The sequence below is a fragment of the Mus musculus genome, chromosome 16, assembly GCF_000001635.26.
Source record: "Mus musculus strain C57BL/6J chromosome 16, GRCm38.p6 C57BL/6J".
NCBI lineage: Eukaryota > Metazoa > Chordata > Mammalia > Rodentia > Muridae > Mus > Mus musculus.
The window spans coordinates 35,852,409-35,873,199 of record NC_000082.6 but is presented as its reverse complement, the minus strand read 5'-3'; the positions used below and the strand labels follow the sequence as shown (position 1 = coordinate 35,873,199).

General features: G+C 46.0%; 1 protein-coding gene across 4 annotated transcripts in view; it reads left to right on the top strand.

Annotated features, from left to right (window-relative positions):
• Positions 1-1,681: 1,681 nt before the first annotated feature.
• The window catches only part of Parp14 (poly (ADP-ribose) polymerase family, member 14), a 39,627-nt gene continuing 20,517 nt past the window's right edge, over positions 1,682-20,791 (top strand). Inside the window, exons 1-8 of one of the 4 annotated variants that reach the window (XM_006522392.4) lie at positions 1,682-2,033; positions 6,912-7,051; positions 8,048-8,081; positions 9,607-9,840; positions 12,534-12,770; positions 14,436-16,717; positions 19,442-19,681; positions 20,247-20,468. In XM_006522392.4, coding sequence (XP_006522455.1) covers positions 1,847-2,033; positions 6,912-7,051; positions 8,048-8,081; positions 9,607-9,840; positions 12,534-12,770; positions 14,436-16,717; positions 19,442-19,681; positions 20,247-20,468 — 3,576 coding nt within the window. In that variant the 5' untranslated portion in view covers positions 1,682-1,846. Of the gene's footprint in view, positions 2,049-4,848; positions 6,769-6,911; positions 7,052-8,047; positions 8,082-9,606; positions 9,841-12,533; positions 12,771-14,435; positions 16,718-19,441; positions 19,682-20,246; positions 20,469-20,791 lie in introns of those variants that run through there. The other 3 variants (NM_001039530.3, XM_006522394.4, XM_006522393.4) reach the window with 3 other exon arrangements.

Here is a 20,791-nt window from a genome sequence, read left to right as displayed (position 1 = left end):
TTATTGTGCCTTCAGAAGCCTTTCAGCGTTACCAAGATTTTCTCAAGTCTCACACTGGGTTGTGCGATCGGTCTGATTACCATCTACAGAGAAATGGGACCTATCTGTAAAAAACCGTTAAAATTGCCTAGATACTCCCACCTCCAGCCCCGGTTCACGGCTTTCATTTACAATGCCTAGCTGCTGGCGCCTGGGATGTCCTGGCTGACACCACCAATATCTCCCACATCCCTCTTTGTACCAACATTTGCCCATATCGAGAACTTTTCTGTTTTCAAAAATATTTAACTCCAAGAAACAAAATATCAACTTTCTGAGCCCAAACCCCCATCCCTCACCCGGCTGCTTGACTCCTGGGTCTTCCTGTCCATTCAAAGTTTTGGAAAGATCTGGGAAAAAAAAAATTGCCAGGCGGTGGTGGCACATGCCTTTAATCCCAGCACCACTGGGAGGCAGAGGCAGTTCGAGGCCAGCCTGGTCTACAAAGTGAGTTCCAGGACAGCCAGGGCTATACAGAGAAACCCTGTCTAGAAAAAAAAAAAAAAAAGGGGGGGGGGAGGGGGGAAGCTCTGAGTGCTGCCTCGGCTTCCTTCCTTTTTTTCAGACCTCGGTCCTCTTCAGACTCCCCATCGTCCCTGTTCTCCATCAGATAGTGTTACCAGGGGCCCCGAGGGGGTCACCATACTCTAGCCCTGGACCGGCAAAGCCTGCTTTAATGCGTATCCCAAATATTCGCTCATCACGCGTTAAGGATATACAGATTCCCAGTCTCTTCTTATCCCGGTCACAGTAGGCGCACCTCACTCCTGTTGCTTGGACCACTCCTGGATGAACTGTTCATATCTTTCGGCCAATCTTGTCTCCAAAGGCAGCTTAGAGGCCATCACGTTCTTCCTAGGAGGGGGAATGGGGGAGGCGGGTGTCGGAGCCCCAAGAGCCCTAGACCAGTAGCGGGACCAGAGCCCTCTCCTGAGCACCCAGGTCAGCCTGGCTTTCTCTCACTCCTGTCGAACTCAGCCACCATGCAGCAGCCTAAGTTATTTTGTGTAAGTGAACCACAAAGCCCCAGAGACCCACCATCTAAGGTCATTTCTTAGTAGTTCTTAGGCTCTCGGGTAGCACGTCCCTTGCCCAGAAGTGCTACCTGATCTTTCCATAATTGGGCTGGGAGCCCATGCTCTTCTGCTCCAACACCTGTGTATTTCTCCCTAGAGTTGTCGACCGTCTCCTGTGTCCCCATACCTGTGTCCCTCCGTTGAACACCCAGAAAGCATGGACGCCAGCACGCGTTCCTCAATACTGGGAGTTTGTAAACACAAAGTATGCACAGATGAGAAAACAGAATTCTGAAGCAGGAAAGTCAGGTCAGATGCCCTCGGGTGGTCCCCCAAGTGAGCAGGGAGCATCCTGAGAGGATCGTTTTCCTTCTCTTATACAGCGTGGGTTTTCAGGTATGCAGAAACTATCCTAGTGATGGAGCAGGGCTCAGCTGTAGCTCAGGTGGAGTGCGGGCGGGGCCCAGCTCTGGAGCTGCTAAGGAGGTGGCCTGGAGGCTAGAGCTCGGGTGGAGGATTGACTGGCTTCTGTTGAGAGCAGGAGAACAAAGTGCCTGGGGGTGGGTGGGTGGTAGCTCTGTGTGTGTGTGTGTGTGTGTGTGTGTTGTTGTTGTTGTTGTTGTTGTTGTTGTTGTTGTTGCACTATTCCAATCCTGGGATAGCGAGGTGAAGATAGAAACTAAGGACGGGGAGGGATTTCCAGGAAATGAAAGCGAAAGAAGTTATCTCAATGTTAAAACTCTGAGCAGTTTTGGACGACCCAGCAGTCGCCGCTTCCTAGTTCAGTCAGGATGGCAGCGTCGGGTTCCTTCCCGCTGCTGGTCGAGGGCTCTTGGGGCCCCGACCCCCCAAAGAACTTGATCAACAAGTTGCAAGTGTACTTCCAGAGCCGGAAGAAATCCGGAGGAGGGGAGTGCGAGGTCGTCCCGGAGCCGGGGAACCCAGCACGCTTCCGGGTGCTCTTCTCCCCGGAGGATGGTGAGGGGCGCGAAGGTCGGGGAGGGTCGCCTCGCGCGGGGTTTGGGACCATGGGTGCCAGGTCTAGCCCTCGGCTGCAGCTCGTTCGGTGCGGGAGATCCTGGAGGCAGAATCTGCGTGGCGAGCGCAACCGGGAGTGGCGTTCCCCTTGCTTTCCCAGTCGCTCCCTGAAGCAATCTGTGGACCTTCCCGTGTTCGTTTGTTTGTTGTTTGGTTGTGAGCCTAGCCTTTCACGGCTGAGCCATCTCTCCAGCCCTTGTTTGTTGTTTTAACTGTCCTGTTTTTATTATTCAGGTGGGGCAGGAAAAGAATTAAGAAACGGGAGGAGTCCAGGGTCCGCTAGCACCGCAGGGTTCTTAGGGAGATGAGCTTGAGAAGTGAAAAGCCCTAGAGCTCTTGTGCCTCAGTGGAGGAGGGAGGGACAGGGCAGGGGTGGGTAATGGGTGGTGGTGTCTTGTTCCTACCTCGTCCTTCAGCCCCAAGATGATCTGAGGTGGCTGTAAGCTTGGAACCCAGGTTGGGATAGGGACTGGGGGTGTTCCCTCATCTCTGGAAGGTTCCTGAACAGTTAAGCAGTTGAATGTTCCCCACCTCTATTGGCCTTCTGCAAAGGAGGCCCAGCCTTCATTTCTCGCTCAGGTGGGTGAATGGAAGTCCCAGATCTGTGACTTCTGGAAAGCCACCATGTGTTAATATCAGAGATTTTGCAGACCAGGGTCATCCTCAGAGTGCAGGATGGAGGGAACATTTGGGCCAGAGGAGAGGAAAGGAGGCTGAGGAGACCGGGCAGTGGGCAAGGTAACAGCCCAGCAAAGACCCAAGAAGGAAAAAAAAAAAAAAAAATGAAAACAAGAGAAAGGTGTAACACAGGGTTTCAGGAAGCCTGGGTAGGAGGGCACAAGAGACCTGCTTAGCTCTGATCCCTTCCGGAAAACACAGGTTTGATTTCACAAGGGAGCCCTCAATGGGCAGCTAGCTAGTAAAGTGAGAATCTCATTTTTCACTTTTCCTAGATCAGTGATTCTCAACCTTCCTAATGCTGCAGACCTTTAACACAGTTCCTCAGGTTGAGGTGACCCCAACCACAAAATTATTTTTGTTGCTACTTCATAACTGTAATTTTGCTTACTATTATGAACCAGAACCTAATCCCCAGGAAAAGATCATTAGATCCTAAGGGGTTGTGACCCACAGGTTGAGAACCACAGTAGAGGGGTCCCAGTTTGATTCCAGCTGTCAGTATCCCAGCAGACATGACCCGTATGGAGAGCGCTTTTCTCTAGAATGTCACTGTCCTCAAATGAGGGTCACATGGTAGGGGTGCAGATTACTGGCATCCTGGTCACAGAGAGGTCGGGGTAACTAGACATCTCCAGCTCCACCCTAGACACTGTAGTACAGTGAGTGTCGACTGAATAAGGATTGTGTACCACCAGCCCTCTGACGAGACCCGAACATGCTAAACATTAAAAAAAATCTGTTGTTTATCTAGACCATCAAACCAACAAAACAGAGGGACTGAGAGACTATCTAAGATATTGGTACTATACTGAAATACACAGCACGGAAAAATAATTGTGATAATACAATTCCAGTTTTAGCCTTTACAGCAGACCCCGGGGCTGGCCAGGTGACTCCGCCCTGAAGGGCTGGGCTCACAATGAAATTCACCAGTCGCAGGATCTCTGCTTGGCTTTCTCCCTACAGGGCTCCTAGCCCACAGCCCCCCAGGCTGCTCCAGGCCATCCCTCTGGTTTCACTTGCAACAGAGAAGACTCAAAATCTATTAAAATTTAACCCTGTTGAGGAGGCAGTCTTTAGGGTGACTAGAATGTCTCTCTATTCACTTTCGGTTTCCTACTTGAGGCACTGTTTCCTCAGTAGGAAGTCATCTGGAATTTCCCTGTAGCAGCAGCATTTCTTTCCTGTAGAGAGCACCACCCTCTGGCCCAGAAGGAGCCTGAGCAGGCCTAACTATTCACTCGTGTCTACAATAGCTGGATAGTACTATTGAGCCTCTCAGCATCCCCTTCCCAGCAGAAATTAGCATATAGAGGTAGGAACCGGAAGATCTGACCTTTGTAGGCTTACTGGATTTGTGTACAATAAAGCATGCATGATTTCCTGTGTTTTTTCCCCTTTGAGCCTGCCAGGCAGTTGTTCTGTGAATGAACTACCCTCTCAAACCCTAACTCAAAACACTGTAAGCCCCATTTCAGATGGGCACACTTTATTATGCTTTTTAGTCCCAATTTGGCTCGTTTATTGTGCAAGGGCTTAGGTATCCTTGAAGTAAGGAAACTCATCTTCTTAAAAATAAGTAAGTAAGTAAATAAATAGTATTTTGCTGGGTGGTGGTAACTTACACCTTTATTCCCAGCACTTGGGAGGCAGAAGCAGGCAGATCTCTGAGTTTGAGGCCAGCCTGGTCTACAGAGTGAGTTCCAAGAAAGCCAAGAATGCACAGAGAAACACAGCCTCAAACACACAAACAAACAACAAAAAGATTTACTTTTATTGTATGTGTATGAGTGTTTGCCTGCATATGTCTGTATACCACATGTATAAAGTGTTTGCCGAGGCCAGAAGAGGGCCTCAGATCCTCTGAACTGGAGTTACAGACTGTAGGTCGGTTTTAGATGCTGGCAACCAAAATCTGCATCATCTAGAAGAGCAGCTTGTACTCTTGTTTTTTGTTTGTTTGTTTGTTTGTTTTTTGAGACAGGGTTTCTCTGTGTAGCCCTGGCTGTCCTGGAACTCACTTTGTAGACCAGGCTGGCCTCGAACTCAGAAATCTGCCTGCCTCTGCCTCCCAAGTGCTGGGATTAAAGGCACCCAGTCTATGAAGAGGTGGCCATGTCTGGATGCCTCGGATGGACTTTACCAAATCCAGGGTAGAAGAAAAGGAGGGAAACACATAGACACATGATATTAGGTCACAGGCTTTCATTTATGTCACGGAGACCTCAATCCTCTCGACAGCCCAGTACTGCTTCTTTGGAAACTCCTGTCTGTTCACAGAATACAGTTAGAGCCAGACGTTCCTTCCTAGATGGATTGTAACTCCTGTCTCTGGGGGAAGCGTCTAAGTGAGACCCCACTTTGGCCTTCCCTCTTCATGGCTGAGGCGGGAGAGCTATCGCGGCCTCCCTTTATGATAGGCGCTGAGATCATTAGAGCAGCCCACCAGAGCTGAACAGGAGCCCAGTGTTTGGGTTGCTGCTGTAAACAGCAGTGGCTCTCCCCACCTCTCTCCTAAACCTGTTTGCATATCTTCTATGCTGGCCACGCCCCTTCTGTTCCTTTCCGGTTCTCCCTGGTCTGAGCTACACTGATTTTCCTCTTCTATCTCTGGCTTCGGATGCTTGCAGTTTATGTTTTTCACGGCTCTTCATATGACTGAGAGCATTCCCTGAGAGTACGTTCAATGTCGAAACTTCTGCAACAGAGGCGTTTATTTCTCTACAGACACCCAGGTAGTTTATGACAGAGCTGGAAATCAAATGCAAGGCTTTGGACTCGGCTCAGTTTTCACTGTAGTTCAGCTGCCCGGTGCTCTAATTCTGTTTTTGCAAATCTCCTCTATTCTAATTTTTTCTGCCCCCTTTACTACCAAATATGGGTTCTTTATCATTGTAAGCTAATGTGCTGGTTGAAATGGCTGGACTCCTGGTCATTCTGATAATGGCCAGCTGGGCCACTTTCCAAAAACATGGCTTTCATATGCCCAGTCGTCCCCATCATTGTAGATATTTCTACCTTCAGTGCCTACCAAGTATAGTACAGGTACTATACTACTAAACTCTTTATATTTCTTCAATGTAACACACTTAGTACACTGACCCAAGACAAACCTCAAGTCAAGAAGACTGAGTCTTCCTAAGTAAGATTTGTTTAACAGGATGCTTAGGGTGTTCACCAGTTCTGTTATTGTGACAATGTATCTGATATAATCAGCTTGAATAGAGGAAGGGTTTATCTGGGCTCAACAATTCTGGAGTATTTCAGTCTACAGTCAGTTGGCCTGCTGCTTTTGGGCCAGTGGCACAAGGCAGGACCCAGGGTCACCCTCTTCCCCTTCCTCTCACAGAATTGGTTCCCAGTGACCTAACATCCTTCCCTTCGGCTTCTGGACCTCTGAGACTGTTGCCACTATGAGCTGGGCAACCAAGCTGGTAATTTCGAGGCCCCCAGGGCATGCTCCATAACTAATCTAAAGCAGTGAACTATAGACAGTAAGCAGGGCATGACAGTTCATGCGTTGACCCCAGCACTTGGGAGACAGAGATGGCAGGTGGATCTCTGTGTGTCCAGCCTGGTCTACAGAGCAAGGTCTAGGTTAGCCAGGGCTACCATAGTAAGACCTTGTCTTAACAACAGCCCAGTAAGTTCAGAGGCAGGGGAATGGCTCACTAAGTAAGAGAGCTTGTTGGGTGGATGTGAGGCCAGAGTTTGAATCTCCAGCACCCTTGTAATAGCTGGGCATGGCTACGAGTGCCCTTGTAGAGAGCAGGATGGCAGATCCCCAGAACTCCTTGGCCAGCAAGCCTAGCCGAAAGGGTAAACTTCAGGTTCAGTGACAGACCCAGTTGGTTTCCAAGCCAGAAGACAGAGAGTAACGGAGGGAAGTACTTCAGTGTCCTGCTGTGGCCCCCACAGGAGCAGGGGTGGGAATCTATCCACGCGCACCACAGGCACACAACATAAGTTTAAATCTGCGATTCAAATCCATCTGGTAAGTTTTTCTTCTACAGAGTTTGCTTCTTAGAGATGCTGGCTGAACCGCTATGAATGTAAACTGTAGAAATCACGTAAATAATTATGTAAGTGAAGATCGCTTGCAGTTTGGCTTAAAACTTTTTTTTTTTAACATTTCAGTTCGGCAGAACGTTCTGGAGAGAGGGAATCATGAGTTAGTGTGGCAAGAAAAAGGAACATTCAAGTTGACTGTCCTGATGCCCACAGACCCTGAGGAAGCCTCAGCCTCTAAGAAGTCAAGGAAGGAGTCTCCAGAAGAGGTAAGGAAACCTAGGAGGGACTCAAAAGGACACAAGGTGGCATTCCAAGGTATGTGGGGATCTCAGTGATGAAAATATGGTAAAGATGTGCTGGGTGAGGTGGCTCGTGCCTTAAATCCCAGCTCCAGGGAGGTAGAGATAGGCAGAGTTCAACACTAGCCTGTTCTACATAGTAAGGCCAGGCCAGTCAAGGCTATACAACGCTATATAGTGAGACTGTATCCAAAAAAAAAAAAAAAATGAAAGGAAGGAAGGGAGGGAGGGAGGGAGGGAGGGAGGGAGGGAGGGAGGGAGGGAGAGGGAGGGAGGGAGGCAGGGAAGAAGGAAGGAACAAAGGGAGGGAGGGAGGGAGGGAGGGAGGGAGGGAGGGAGGAAGGAAGGAAGGAAGATAGGAAAGGAAGAAAGAGAAAGAAAATGGTAGACCAAGGCCATTTCACACTAGTGAGAAAACAGCAGCTTGGAGCTGTGGTGGGATGGATGGCTATAAACAATGAAGAATCAGTTACTTTTGACACTTGAAAGAGTCAAGATTGGGGAGGTGGTACAATAGTAATGAATTGGGGGTGCCTAAGTTTGTATCTATTTGTCTTGGCTTTTTTATAACCAGAAGCCTTTGGGTCTTGGGAGGCGAGCAGTGCACTGTGTACTGTTCCCTCAATTGTGAAGGAGATTGCCAGGGACCTCTGTGAAGCACGTGCAGTATGCTCGCACAGTAATCATGAAATAAGTACTGTGTGTCGGGAAAGCATGGGCTGAGTTGTCTCACCTTTGGTATGGGCCAGGGGCTCTTGTATATGTCTGATTTCATCATTCACTGTTGTGGCCAACAAGAAGACGCGCTGTTACATGTAGCTTCGGATGTATTCAGCGGCTCATTACCCAAGTATATCGATATCATTTCAATTTAGCTTATGTCTCCAGTCTGGCCCAAGGGATGTCTTATTAATATAAAGAAACAATTTGCATATTAATGCTTTCTTACTGTTTGGGTTTTAGGAGTCCAAGACAAAAGAAGATGCTGTGAAACAAGGTAAAGTCACAGCTAGGGCGGACAGTTTTGTGTTCATTGAACACGTTGCTTGGGAGATTTTCCCTCTGGAGTCACAGCACGCAGGATCTGCTTGTCCCGGAGCTGCCTTGAGTTGCATCATCTGGGTCTCAGCCAGATGTGTATGAAGTGCTCCCTGAGGGAGCACCTTCAGCTCTTAGAGCTCCCATTGGAACAACAGGACCAGCTCTTTCTGGTGCTGGGAGATGTCTGCAGATGAGGAGAGGGGAAGGAGACCTGGGAGGGGTTGAGGGATGCTTGTGCCTAGGTGGGAAAGAACGGCAAGGACAGGGCGTGTAGTGGATGCTGTGTGGCTCTCTGGGTACCAGTGCTCTGTGAGCATCGGCTGTGTCTTCAATGGATCCCAGCTCCCCAGAACTTCCTTCTTCACCTGATGTAGGGAACAGCCAGCACTAGGGCTGGGCTGGGGTCTCCTGCTTCACTAGTGGTAGGCAGGGCCCATATCCTGCACTATACTTTAATGAGGGAATGACAATATCGGTATAAAGAGTAACAAATAAAGAAGCACGCCAGGTAAGATAAGCAAGAGCAATAGAGATGCAGACGCCCAAACCTTAGGGAAAGGAATTCTTGCTTTCCCTTCATTACTCTCTGCCTTCTGGCCTGGAGACCAGGTTTCCCACTGAACCTGAAGTTTGCCCTTTTGGCTAGGCTTGTTCCAGGATGCTCTTGATATCTGTTCATCTCTGCCCTCTATACTAGGCACACATAGCCATGCTCAGCTGTTAAAAGGGTGCTGGAGGTTCAAACTCTTGGCCATATGCTCAGGCAACAAGCTATCTTACCCAGTGAGTCATTTCTCACTAATAATGTTATAGTGTTAATCTTTAAACTGTTATTTTGTTTAGCACAAGTGTGTGCAGCCTCAGATATCCTTGCTTCTATAGTGTGAGCCAAAGAGTAGTGCACTAATTCAGTGAGTATCTGATGAGCCTCAACTGCATGCCATGTGCCAGCAACACAAAGATGAGGAAAGCTATGCCCTTCTTTTAGGAGCTCTGTCCTGTAATTAGAGTTTAGTACTTGTGAGACATATATGAGGGATGATATCTAGTCCTCAGAAAGGAAAAACAGAAAAAAATAATGAAGTCAAATTAATGATAACAACAAGAAACAATGTTACATTTTAATGTTTGTTGTTGTTAGTTGTTTTTTTTTTTTTGTTGTTGTTGTTGTTTTTTTGAGACAGAATTTCTCTATGTAGCCCTGGTTGTCTTGGAACTTACTCTGTAGACCAGGCTGGCTTTGAATTCACAGAGATCTACCTGCCTCTGCCTCCCGAGTTCTAAGGTTAAAAGTGGGCACCACCACACCCGGCAATACATTTTTGTTTTTAATTCACTAAAGCAAAAGCTTCATTATGTAAGATTTCCTTTTTTTCCGAGTTATCCAAGAGGTAGGGAAAATTGGGGGTGGGGGGCGTGTCTTAGGACAATTTACTTTAATAATACTTTACGCTTTTCATTGCCATTTCCAAAATTTTCAGGTGATTTGGATATAACACATTCTCCCAGCAGTGGATCAGAAAAGACAGAAGATGTCCCAAAAGAATGTGAAAATATTTCCTCCATGGTGGCATTTGAAAACCTGCCTGAGAAAGTATCCGAGATGGTGCTGACCATCCTGGTGGAGAATATAAGCGGCCTCCCCAGTGATGACTTTAAGGTGGAAGTGAACCGAGATTTTGCTGTTGCCGTGGTTACCTTTCAGAAGCCTATAGGTGAGCTCCAGGGGCCACTGTGTTCGCAGGCTTCTGCGCCCCACACCCCAGCATCTGAGACGTCTCTGAAGGTTTGGTTCTTTGCTCTAGAGAGTAAAAGAGGTCTCTAAGTCAATACAGATGCTTTTCCCCTCAAATTTTTGAAAGAGAAACAAATGAATTTTGAGCTCAAATTTGGTTATATTCAATAGACTGCTCTTTATTATATGACTGCTTAAGTTGGGCTTGGGACGCTGGGGTAGGTGGAGAAATAGAAAGTCTAAATGAACAAGCTTGATCTTTTACATCCCTGGGAGGAGTAAAGACAAACCTGTTATCATGTTGCACTTATTGAGAGGCAGTAATGCCACCAAACTTATCCTTAGTACTTGCTATAAGTCAGGCACCTGCTAATCTCTGTGTGTGATAATTTATTCATTCCTTTCAATAACCCTATGACAAGGGCTGAGAGACCGAGGAGCTGGATTTGAACCCACGCAGCTCACCTCCTCTCCCCTTTCGCCTACCACTTGACCAACTTCTCCCTGGTAGAACCCTTTCATGGTCATACATGCAGAGATGAGGAAGCCCAGAAAATGAATGCCCTGGCCAGCAAGGTAGCAGAACAGGCAAAGACACTTACTACCAAGCATGACAGCCAGAGTTTGATCCCTGGGACTCCTACAAGTTGTCCTCCATCCTCCAAATGCACGCACACACGTGCACTTGTGTGTGCACACACAGACAAGCAGTCATTGCCATCTCCACCCAGAACAGGGCACATTCCAAATCCAAGCCCCTGTGTCCCATTGCCATGGCAGTGAGATGTCACTCAAGCTCACAGGAGGTGTGGTCAGAACTCTATCCCTGTCACTTAACTCGTTGTATGAAGCTTACCAAGTTATTATCTTCTCTGTTCCTTATCCACTCATGCATTAAAAAGGGGATGGCCATTATCTAAATTCCTGTGAAGATTAAATGAGATGATACTTAACATAGTCCCTGAAGGATTCAATAAAGGGCACTATTACTATTTCAAGGCACTATTATTACTTCTAATAAAGAGAAGTTTAAAAGTTTATGTGTATGCTTTGCTAGCATGCATGCAGTGCCAGCAGAGGCCAGTAGAGGGCATTGGGTTCCTTGGAACTGGAGTTCCATATGGTTGTGAGCTTCTTGGGGATGCTGGGATGTGAATCACTTCACAGTCCTCTACAAAGGCGTTGAGTGTTGTTAACTTCTGAACCTTCTCTCCTGCCCCATAGAGGGAAATGTAAAATTCAATGAGCTACCTTCTGTTCATTGAGCAACAGTCTTGAACACATACTGTGTTAGCTTTCTGCTAGTATAACAAACAACCTGAGCCGATCAGCCTATAAAAAAAGCAAGGTTTATTCTAGCTCACAGTTTTGAGTGGCCTCAGTCCTTGATCAGTTAGCCCTGTTGCTCTGGGGCTTCTGGTGAGGAAGTAGGCATAGTGACAGCATGTGGAAGACTGTTTACCTCAGTGACTCTACGGAGAGACAAAGATGGGGCAGGAGGCCAGGGTCACTCAATGCAGGGAGCATTTCCCACAGGCCTCACTTGTTAGGTGAGACACCACATCTCAATGGCATCATGTTAAGGGCTAATTCTGTTTATCGCATGAGTCTCTGGAACTGTTTAGATCCAAACTATAGCTATCATTATGGGCCAATGTGCTGGCTTAGGAGCCTGAGCACAACAATGAATCATAGTTTCCTCTCTGGAGGGACTCAGTGTGGGAGCAGGAAGGACGCATAAATGAATAATGAAGATGAAAGAGGAGTTGGTGAGGGGTGGGAGACGGGAGGATGCAGGATGCGCACCACTGGGCTCAGCCGAGTATGTGCTCCAGCAGTGTTGCCTGACCATGTCCAGACTGCACCAAGCTCGGCCCTGCTGCCTCTGTTCCCTCCCTTTATCCACTTGGCAACCATCTTTTAGAGGGCGACCCTCCTTCAATCTAGAAACCGCATAGAGACACACTCCAAGTCTGAGTCCCAGCTTTATCCGTTGCTTAGTGGGTCTCCAAAAGGCAATACATTTGTGTTCAATCGTTGGGAAATGAAATACAAGTAAGGACTTGTATTCATTTATTCCCAGATCCCAGCACAATAATGTCACGTTGTAGGACCACCATTCACCGTGTTAATTTAAGAGAACTAGCTGGGCTGAATCCTGAAGGATAAATAGGACCAAAGGAGAAAATGGAGAAGGCTGTAGACATAGCTGTGGTGGGCTGATTTGATTTGATCCCTAGCATCACAGTGAAACAAAGATGTCTCCCGTGTTGGAGACCGCAGTGCAGACACGGGTGGTTGTATATACAAGGACAAAAGAGGAGGATTTTAAAAACATGACTAGCTGTTTTGTTTTGTTTTGTTTTGTTTTGTTTTGTTTTGTGGTAATATGAAGACAAAATTGGGTATGAGTTTGGCTTCAGTAGCCTGGCTGTGGGTGTGGGCTCGGTGAGAAAATGTTGAGAGGGGTGGAGTCGCAACGGGGGTGGGGGTGGGGATGGGGGGAGGTGCGGGGTCGCAAGGAAAGCACTCAGGAGGGTTGGCTGTGGGTAAAGGAGAGCTCAGTGGCAGAGAATAACAGCAGTTGATAGTTCTCTCCTCTCAGTTGTAGCCAAGCCTTCAGTACTGCATGAGACGTCATCAGAATTTTCTTATTTTATAATTGTTTTGTAGATATCAAAAAATTTATTGTTGACTGTATCAGCCACCGCTCAAATCAACAACTCCAGCTTGCCCCGAGACTTCTGGAAACAACGAATGTAGTCAGGGTGGAAAACCTGCCTCCTGGGGTGGACGAGTACCAGCTGCAACTCTTCTTCGAAAACCCTTTCAACGGGGGCGGAAGGGTCGCCCGAGTTGAGTGTTTCCCAGAAGAGAGTTCGGCACTGGTTGAGTTTTGTGACAGCAAAGGTCGGTGTCTCAGCCGGCCACCCCAGGCACAACCCGTATGGTTGGCCATTCCAGCAGTTACTTAAACCCTCGAGCGTTTGACCACTAATCTGTCAGAAATGGCATCAATCTCTCACTCACCAGGCTTTGGTGCAGAATGAGGCCATGATGCAGGCTGTCACGGGAGCAACAGGAGTTGATGGGAGACCAAGTGTAGAGCCTCATGAATCCGTGACTGAAAGAGTTGCCATTCTCAGAACTTCTGATAGGCTATACTCACAAAGAGATAGACGTGGGTTCTAGTTCCCCACATTGATTCTCAAACCGATTTCAACAATTTTAGGTAAAGATACATATATAGTTTTACAAAGCATTTATATTTCTCCCTTCTGTCACTGTGCCAGGCAGGACGTATGGGGACATTTTCTCATAACCTCAGAAGGGAGACTGAAAGTCATATTGATGAGGAGGTCTTCAGTGGTCTCCAGTCAGATGGACATGAGTTCAAATCCTGATTGGTGTTTGCTGACTTTTGACCTTTAACTCTTCAACTTTTGGTTTTTCTCGTCTGTAGAGATAGCACATTAGGAGTTATCTCAGAGAAGTGCTGTGAGAATGACACTAATCCCAGTATAGTGTTTGCCCAGGGGTGGTGCTGGGTCCGTGTTAAAGGTCACTCAGGCTGTTAGCGGTCCTACCTCTCTGGAGCCACTGTGGGGCCCTTATCTTTGGGCCTCTGAACGTCACATTCTTTCCCTCTGGCCTGATACCTGCTCTAGGACCAAGTCATACACAAGGGCATTATTTTTTTTAGCATCTTTCTACCATGGGTGCTGTCTAAATCCAACTTGTTGCTGAATTAACTCTAATTTCCAGGCTGCTATTATTATTTACACTTGCCCAACAACTATAAGGATGTGAGATGTGAGGGGAATCCTACGGGGGGAGGGGGAGTGATAATGAATATGAATGAGAGCTTGTTCACTCAGGGGCAGGTTGAGGTAGCTATCTTGGTACACAGGGTGGCTGGGAGATTATAGTGGGAAAGGCCTTACTACATTGTGACCTCTGGGGCTGGGCTTTCCAGCGACTGTGAGGATGACTTTGATTTGGTTATAGGGGCAAGAACCTGGGTCTGGGTTGAGTCATGCTGGCCATTAGCTCAGATACCTCATTCTGTGGAACCTCAACGTTTGTTTGTTTTAAGATTTATTTATTATTATAGATTTGAGTACACTGTCACTGTTTTCAGACACACCAGAAGAGGTCGTTGGATCTTATTACAAATGGTTGTAAGCCATCACGTGGTTGCTGGGAATTGAACTCAAGACCTCTGGAAGAGCAGTCAGTGCTCTTAACTGCTGAGTCATCTTTCTAGCCCTTGTATCTGTTTCTTATTGTATCACATATATCAATGACCTCAGGAAAACAATAGAATCTAACATGATTTCAGTATAGAGGATATGAAGTAATAATTGAATTAAATAAAGTCTGCCTTGTAAAGTTAGTGCATATCAGTTTATATCTGAGCTTGTGGGAGAATGCTACCTTTAAGTTCTTTTAAACACCAGAGATTTTTATCCTCTAGCAAAGTTTGTTTCGTTTAGTGTTCTTTTGAAATGTGTGACATTGAGATTATTGCTATTTATTAATTTATTTGTTAATTAATTTGTTTTGCTTTTGAAGTGTTAGACACCGTCATGGCCAAGACACACAGTTACAACAAGATGCCACTGTCTGTCTTCCCCTATTATCCCTCTCTGGGCACAGCCTTGTATGGTGAGGAGAAGCCTCTGATAAAGCTTCCAGCATCTTTCCAGGAGTCTCTTGATCTTCCTTTGTGGAAGTTCTTTCAGAAAAATAATCATCTGATTGAGGAGATAAATAATGAAATGAGGTGCTGTCACTGTGAGCTGACTTGGTCTGAAATCAATGGTAAACTGACCATCAGACCCGCTGCCACCTTAGTCAATCATAGACTGAGCATTAAGACCTGGCAGAGAGACGCATCCGCAGTGCTCTCTGGCATCAAGTCTAAATATGGAGTGGAGTTGTTTGAAGTGTGCTCGCCAGTATGGGACATCATAAAGCATGAGTTAGAGTCAGGAGATGACAGGGTTTTGGTTGAGTTTGAAAAGGAGAGTCTAAACATAGCAGGAAAATCAGAAGACGTCCAAGGCATGAGCCAGAAAATCAGGGAATTAATAGAGAGCACCACTGAAAAGCTCAGAAGGGAAGAGCAGAGTCTGAAGGAGAAAGTGGCCATTTCCCCGGGAAAGCATTATCTTTTGCACCACAGTGGCTTCCTGAAGGATCTAAGCAAGGGGTTCCCAGAGATGGAGATCTCTTACGACGCCACGGCTCAGTTCCTGTACTTGAAGGGCTTCCGTGCAGATGTGTACAAAGTAAAGTGTGACATCCAAGAGAAGGTGTTCTCCATGGCTCAAAAGGATGTCCAGGTCTCTTCTGAAGTCTTCGAATTTCTGCAGCAAGTAGACAGTCAGAGACTCTCTAAGTCTCTGTTTGAGGCACAGAACATTCTCGCCATATATGAGCTGAAAGGTACAGCTCTTTTCTTAGTTGGAAGTTCTTTCAAAGATCTGGCAGAAGCCGAGACAAAAATGCTCAGTGCTTTAAGTCATAAGCAGATTGAAGTTGAGGACAAGGAGGTTCTGATAAGTAATGGGTGGAAGAAGAAAGTTCACCCTCTGCAAAAGAGACACAGCTCTTGTGCAACCATTATAGTCCAGAATGAATTGACTTCAGAAACCCCGGCAAAGGTCATTGTTACAGGCTGTGTGAAAGAAGTGAATGAAATCCATAGGCAACTTTTTGAGTATTTGGAAAACAACATGAAAGTTGAAAGAGCACTTAAAATCAAACCATCCTTGATTGTTGACTATTTAAGGACAGACAAGAGGCTATTGTCAAAGATAAAGAAGGCACATGTGTATGTGCATTTTAAGCCTAAAGACAATCCAAACAGCATTTTGCTAACTGGCTGCAAGAGCAAAGTTCTAGAGTGCATGAATCTAGTCAAGGAAATCCAGGATTCAGTCTGTGTCCAAAGATTCCAGACTGACAAAGCTGGCGTCAGGCACTTCTTCAAAGATAAAGAATCGTATTACAAAACGGAGATTGGTCGTCAGTTCGGATGCGTCATTGAATTGGAGGAGGATAGAGAGGAGAAGGGTGAAGAGGAGGATGGTGAAGAGGAGGAGGGTGAAGAGGAGGGAGAAAGCAGCATTAATGAGCAGAAGTGTCACCTACAGAGGGACATAGCCCCCGGAGTCAAACTGTTCGTCCTCGAGGAAGACCTGAGTCGGTTTCCCGTCGATGTGGTAGTGAATGCAGCAAATGAGAACCTGAAGCATATCAGCGGTCTCGCACAGGCTCTCTCAAAGGCCGCTGGCCCTGAACTCCAAACAGAATGTGACCAGATAGTAAAAGAGGGCGGCGTGGTCCTACCCGGCAATGCTGTTATCTCAAAAGCAGGCAAGCTCCCTTGTCACCACGTCATCCATGCGGTAGGGCCTCGATGGAAGGGAGATAAAGTCCTGGAGTGTGTGAGCCTGCTAAAGAAAGTGGTTAGACAAAGCCTCAGTTTAGCTGAGGAGCACAGGTGCCGCTCCATAGCCATGCCAGCGGTCAGCGCTGGGATCTTTGACTTTCCCTTAGAACTGTGTGTGGCAAACATTGTTTCAGCCATCAAGGAACACTTCCAGCATAAGCGAGACACACACACCTTGAAAAAGATTTACCTGGTGGGCCTACCTGCCAAGGTTGCCAGGGCCTTTGCTGAAGCTGTCAAGACTACATATAAAGACTCCCTTTCCCACACAGCTTTCCCATCCAGTTTAAAGGCTTTAGTACCACTTGGGAAAACGCCCCAGAAACAGGGCAGTCTGCTGGTGTCACCAGAAGGCCTGAGAATCCGCCTGGTAGAAGAAGGCGTGCAGAATGCTACGGTAAGGCAATGTCCCTGTTCACCACCAATGTGCTGTGATGTCACGTGGTCTGTACCTGCTTTCTTTCTTTTTTTTTTTTTTTTTTTAAATTTTTTTTAAGATTTATTTATTTATTCTATGTAAGTACACTGTAGCTGTCTTCAGACACTCCAGAAGAGGGCGCTAGATCTCGTTACGGATGGTTGTGAGCCACCATGTGGTTGCTGGGATTTGAACTCTGGACCTTTGGAAGAGCAGTCGGGTGCTCTTACCTGCTGAGCCATCTCACCAGCCCCCTGTACCTGCTTTCTTGAGGGCCAAATGAAGACAGGGTGGAGGGAAAGAACAGAGGAAAATTCCATGCTGACCCACTCAGCCTTCAAATACCTTTCCACTGTAATAAACCTCGGGTGACGTTTGTTGTTACTGTTCTATTTTTAAAGACAAAGGCTTGGCAGTGGCTCAGTTGACAGAATGCTGGCCTAGGAGGCACGAAGTCCTGGGTACAGTCCCCCAGTTCTGCAGAAACAAGGTGTGGTGGCACATGTGTGTAAAAGCAGCATTAGGGAGGTGGAGGCAGGAGGATCAGAAATTCAAATTCAAGGTCATCCTTGACTATGTAGTGAATTTGAAGCCAGCTTGGACTGTATAAGACCTTGTTTGAAAAAGAAGAAAAGAAGAAAACTATTACAACACCAGAAATGAAGGAAAGCCTAGGAATATAGAGAAAAGCTGTTAAAGGTGTATTTCTGTCCCCTTTTACATTCATGTGTGTGTGACTGGGTGAATGAATGCCAGAGGCTAGTCAGATCCTTTGGAGCCGGAGTTACAGGTGGTTGTGAGCTGTCTGAGATGGGTGCTAGGAACTGAATGTAGATCCTCTGGAAGAGCAGTAAGTGTTTTTAACTGCTGGGCCATCTTTCCAGCACCTACAGTGACATACTTAGCCAATCCTTGAAAGCTCTGTTTAAAGACCAAGATCAAAGCCCTAAATCAGTGCCACTTGGTGTGACTTTTTCTCATCCCCTTCAAATGACAAACAGTTGAGGATATGCTGGCTATGATAATAGATGAAATGGACCAGGTGTTATAAGCCTGTTTTGCTTTGAATTTCTATCCAAGAGAAAGTGTCTCTAACCATCCATCAAGAAGAGTCCCTGTTCATTAACAATGTGTCATCAATAATGACACAACTGAAACTCCTAACCTGGAAATAGTGCTGGAGCATATCCCCATAGGCTAGGTTGGAAGAAGCTAAAAATAGTTAACAGCCATGTAGTTAACCTTCTTTATCTCTTTTTTTTCCTTTCCTTTCCCTTTTTTTTTTTTTTTTTTTTTTTTTTTTTGAGACAGAGTTTCTCTATGTATCCCTGGCTGTCCTGGAACTCACTTTGTAGACCAGACTGGCCTTGAACTCAGAAATCTGCCTGCCTCTGCCTCCTAAATGCTGGGATTAAAGGCGTGCACCACCACTGCCTGGCCCTCCTTTCCTTTTCTTTCCTTCTCCTTTTCTTTTTTCTTTTTTGATCAACACCACAGTTTATTTGTAAACATGGGATTTGTGTCAATAATCAAATTGACAACACTTTATACTATTTCCTTGGATAATATCAACATCATAACAGAACACAATCCACTGTACTGAGCTACAGTTTTGGTACTTTAAAATCCTTTAATATGCCAGGCGTGGTGGCGCACACCTTTAATCTCAGCACTTGGGAGGCAGAGGCAGGTGGATTTCTGAGTTCGAGGCCAGCCTGGTCTACAGAGTGAGTTCCAGGACAGCCAGGGCTACACAGAGAAACCCTGTCTCGAAAAACAAAACAAAAACAACAACAACAAAAATCCTTTAATACAAAGTGTACTTGAAACACTGAACATAAAAAGTAAATGAGGATGACAGAGAAAACAAACGACCCAGGAAGGGCAATCACTTCCCTCAGACAAATCCAAAAGCATCTACTACATATGTTAAACAAGAAAGGCTCTAAGGCAGTGGTTCTCAGCCTTCCTAATGCTGTGACCCTTCAACACAGTTCCTCATGGTGTATGAGCCTCACCACAAAACTATTTTTTTTACTATTATTTTTGTAACTGTTGTTTTGCTGTTATGAATCATAACAAATACTCCTTTTCTCTTCTTTTCTTTACTTCTTTCCTTCCTTTCTTCCTTTTTCATTTCTTTCCTTTCCTTCTTTCTTTCTTTCTTTTTTTTTCTTTTCTTTTCTTTTCTTTTTTTTTTTTTTTTTTTTTTGAGTCAGGGTTTCTCTGTGTAGCCCTGGCTGTCCTGGAACTCACTCTGTAGACCAGGCTGGCCTTGAACTCACAGAGACCTGCCTGCCTCTGCCTTCCCAGTGCTGGAAGTAAAGGGTTATGCCCCACCACACCTGGTTCTATAGAATCTGTTCTATAGATTCACCTGCTCTTGAAGTTTCAGACAAATGCAATAATCCATTTGTGACCTTCTGTGACTAGTTTCTCTTACTGAGAGGCATGCTTTCTGAGGTCATCTGTGTTGTAGCATATATCAGTAGTTTCTTTCCTGTTAGTGTCTGAATAATGTCCTGTTAGACGAACATACATTTGGCTTTCCATCCATTAGCCAATGGACATTTGAAGTGTTTCCACTCTGACTTTTATGAGTTTTGTTGCTCTGAGCATTGATTTAAAGTGGCTCAAATGACATCATGGTTGATGAATGCCATTATGAAGAATTTGAAAAGAATTTCTTGTTTTGTCTTTAAGACCCATGCCATTGTGAACTCTATTTCCCCGGATCTTAAACTCAACAAAGGACCCCTTTCTCAGGCCTTCTTGGAAAAGGCTGGGCCAAAACTCCAGGAGGAATTGACCAGGTCAGGACAAGGGGTCTCTGTTGATGTGGGCACAATTCTTCAAACCAGTGGCTGTAATCTCAACAGCCGCCACGTCTTCCATGTGGTGCCTCCACCTTGGAAAAGCAACAACAGTGCATGGTCACTAAAGGTAGGACTTTGCATTTTCTGGGAATGGGGTAGCTCTCTCAACTTCCTCCCTTAGCATACCACAGTTAGCCCCTGCCTGCTTCTCTTCTGTAACAGCATCATGAGTTTGGCAGGCCCCATATCCTAGCCATTTCTTTTTGGTTGTAGGTCATAGTCAATAATGTATGTGCTCATTAGCTATTGTGCTCAGTAATTATTGAGGGTCAGGGAAGGGTCAGGGGGATTGTGCCACTTTGGTGAGAAAAGTAAGGTGAGGGTTTGAAGCTGGGAGACAGAGACAGGGACGGGTACGGACAGCTGCCGTCCCTGCTTTGGGTCATGGTGTAATGATGCTGCACTCTTGTGTGGGTGTTTTCACATTCTCCTTCCCGAGTTTTCCTCTTCAGACTGCTGTTAACTTCATCGAAAGCATAAAGGACAACTCTCCCTGTAAAAGCTTCCCAGTGCCTATCTATCTATCTATCTATCTATCTATCTATCTATCTATCTATCTACCTACCTACCTATCTATTATGGTCTCCCATTGCTAAACAAGCTATTTAAGGAAGTGCTTTGTGCTTTTTCAGATCATGAAAAACATCATCCGTGACTGCCTGAAGACCACCGAGAACCTGTCTCTACAATCGATTGCATTTCCAGCAATAGGAACGGGAAATTTGAGGTTTCCTAAACCTGAATTTGCTAAATTAATAATTTCAGAAGTGCTCAAATTTAGTAGCAGGAACCAACTGAAAACTTTACAAGAGGTTCAGTTTCTGCTGCACCCGAAAGACCATGAAAACATTCAGGTACAGACTCGGCCTGCTTCTGATCACTTTGGCGATGGTAGTTTGAGACTTGTGTTCTAACTCCTCTTGGTCTAGTAGGGTGTTTATCGCCTCTATTTTTCTCCACTGGAGTGTGTGGGAGTGGCATTGAGTGGTTATATGTAGCATGACAAATTGGAAGAAAAATTAGAGACAAAAAAAAAAAAAACCAGAAACACTTCTCATTCAGGAAAGTTTGAAAGACGCACAGAAGTACATAAAACAGTCTAATGAACTTCTGTGTGTCTGTCACTCAGCCTCAGCTGTCATTGCTCTATGGTGAGATGTTTGATCTTTGTCTCCAC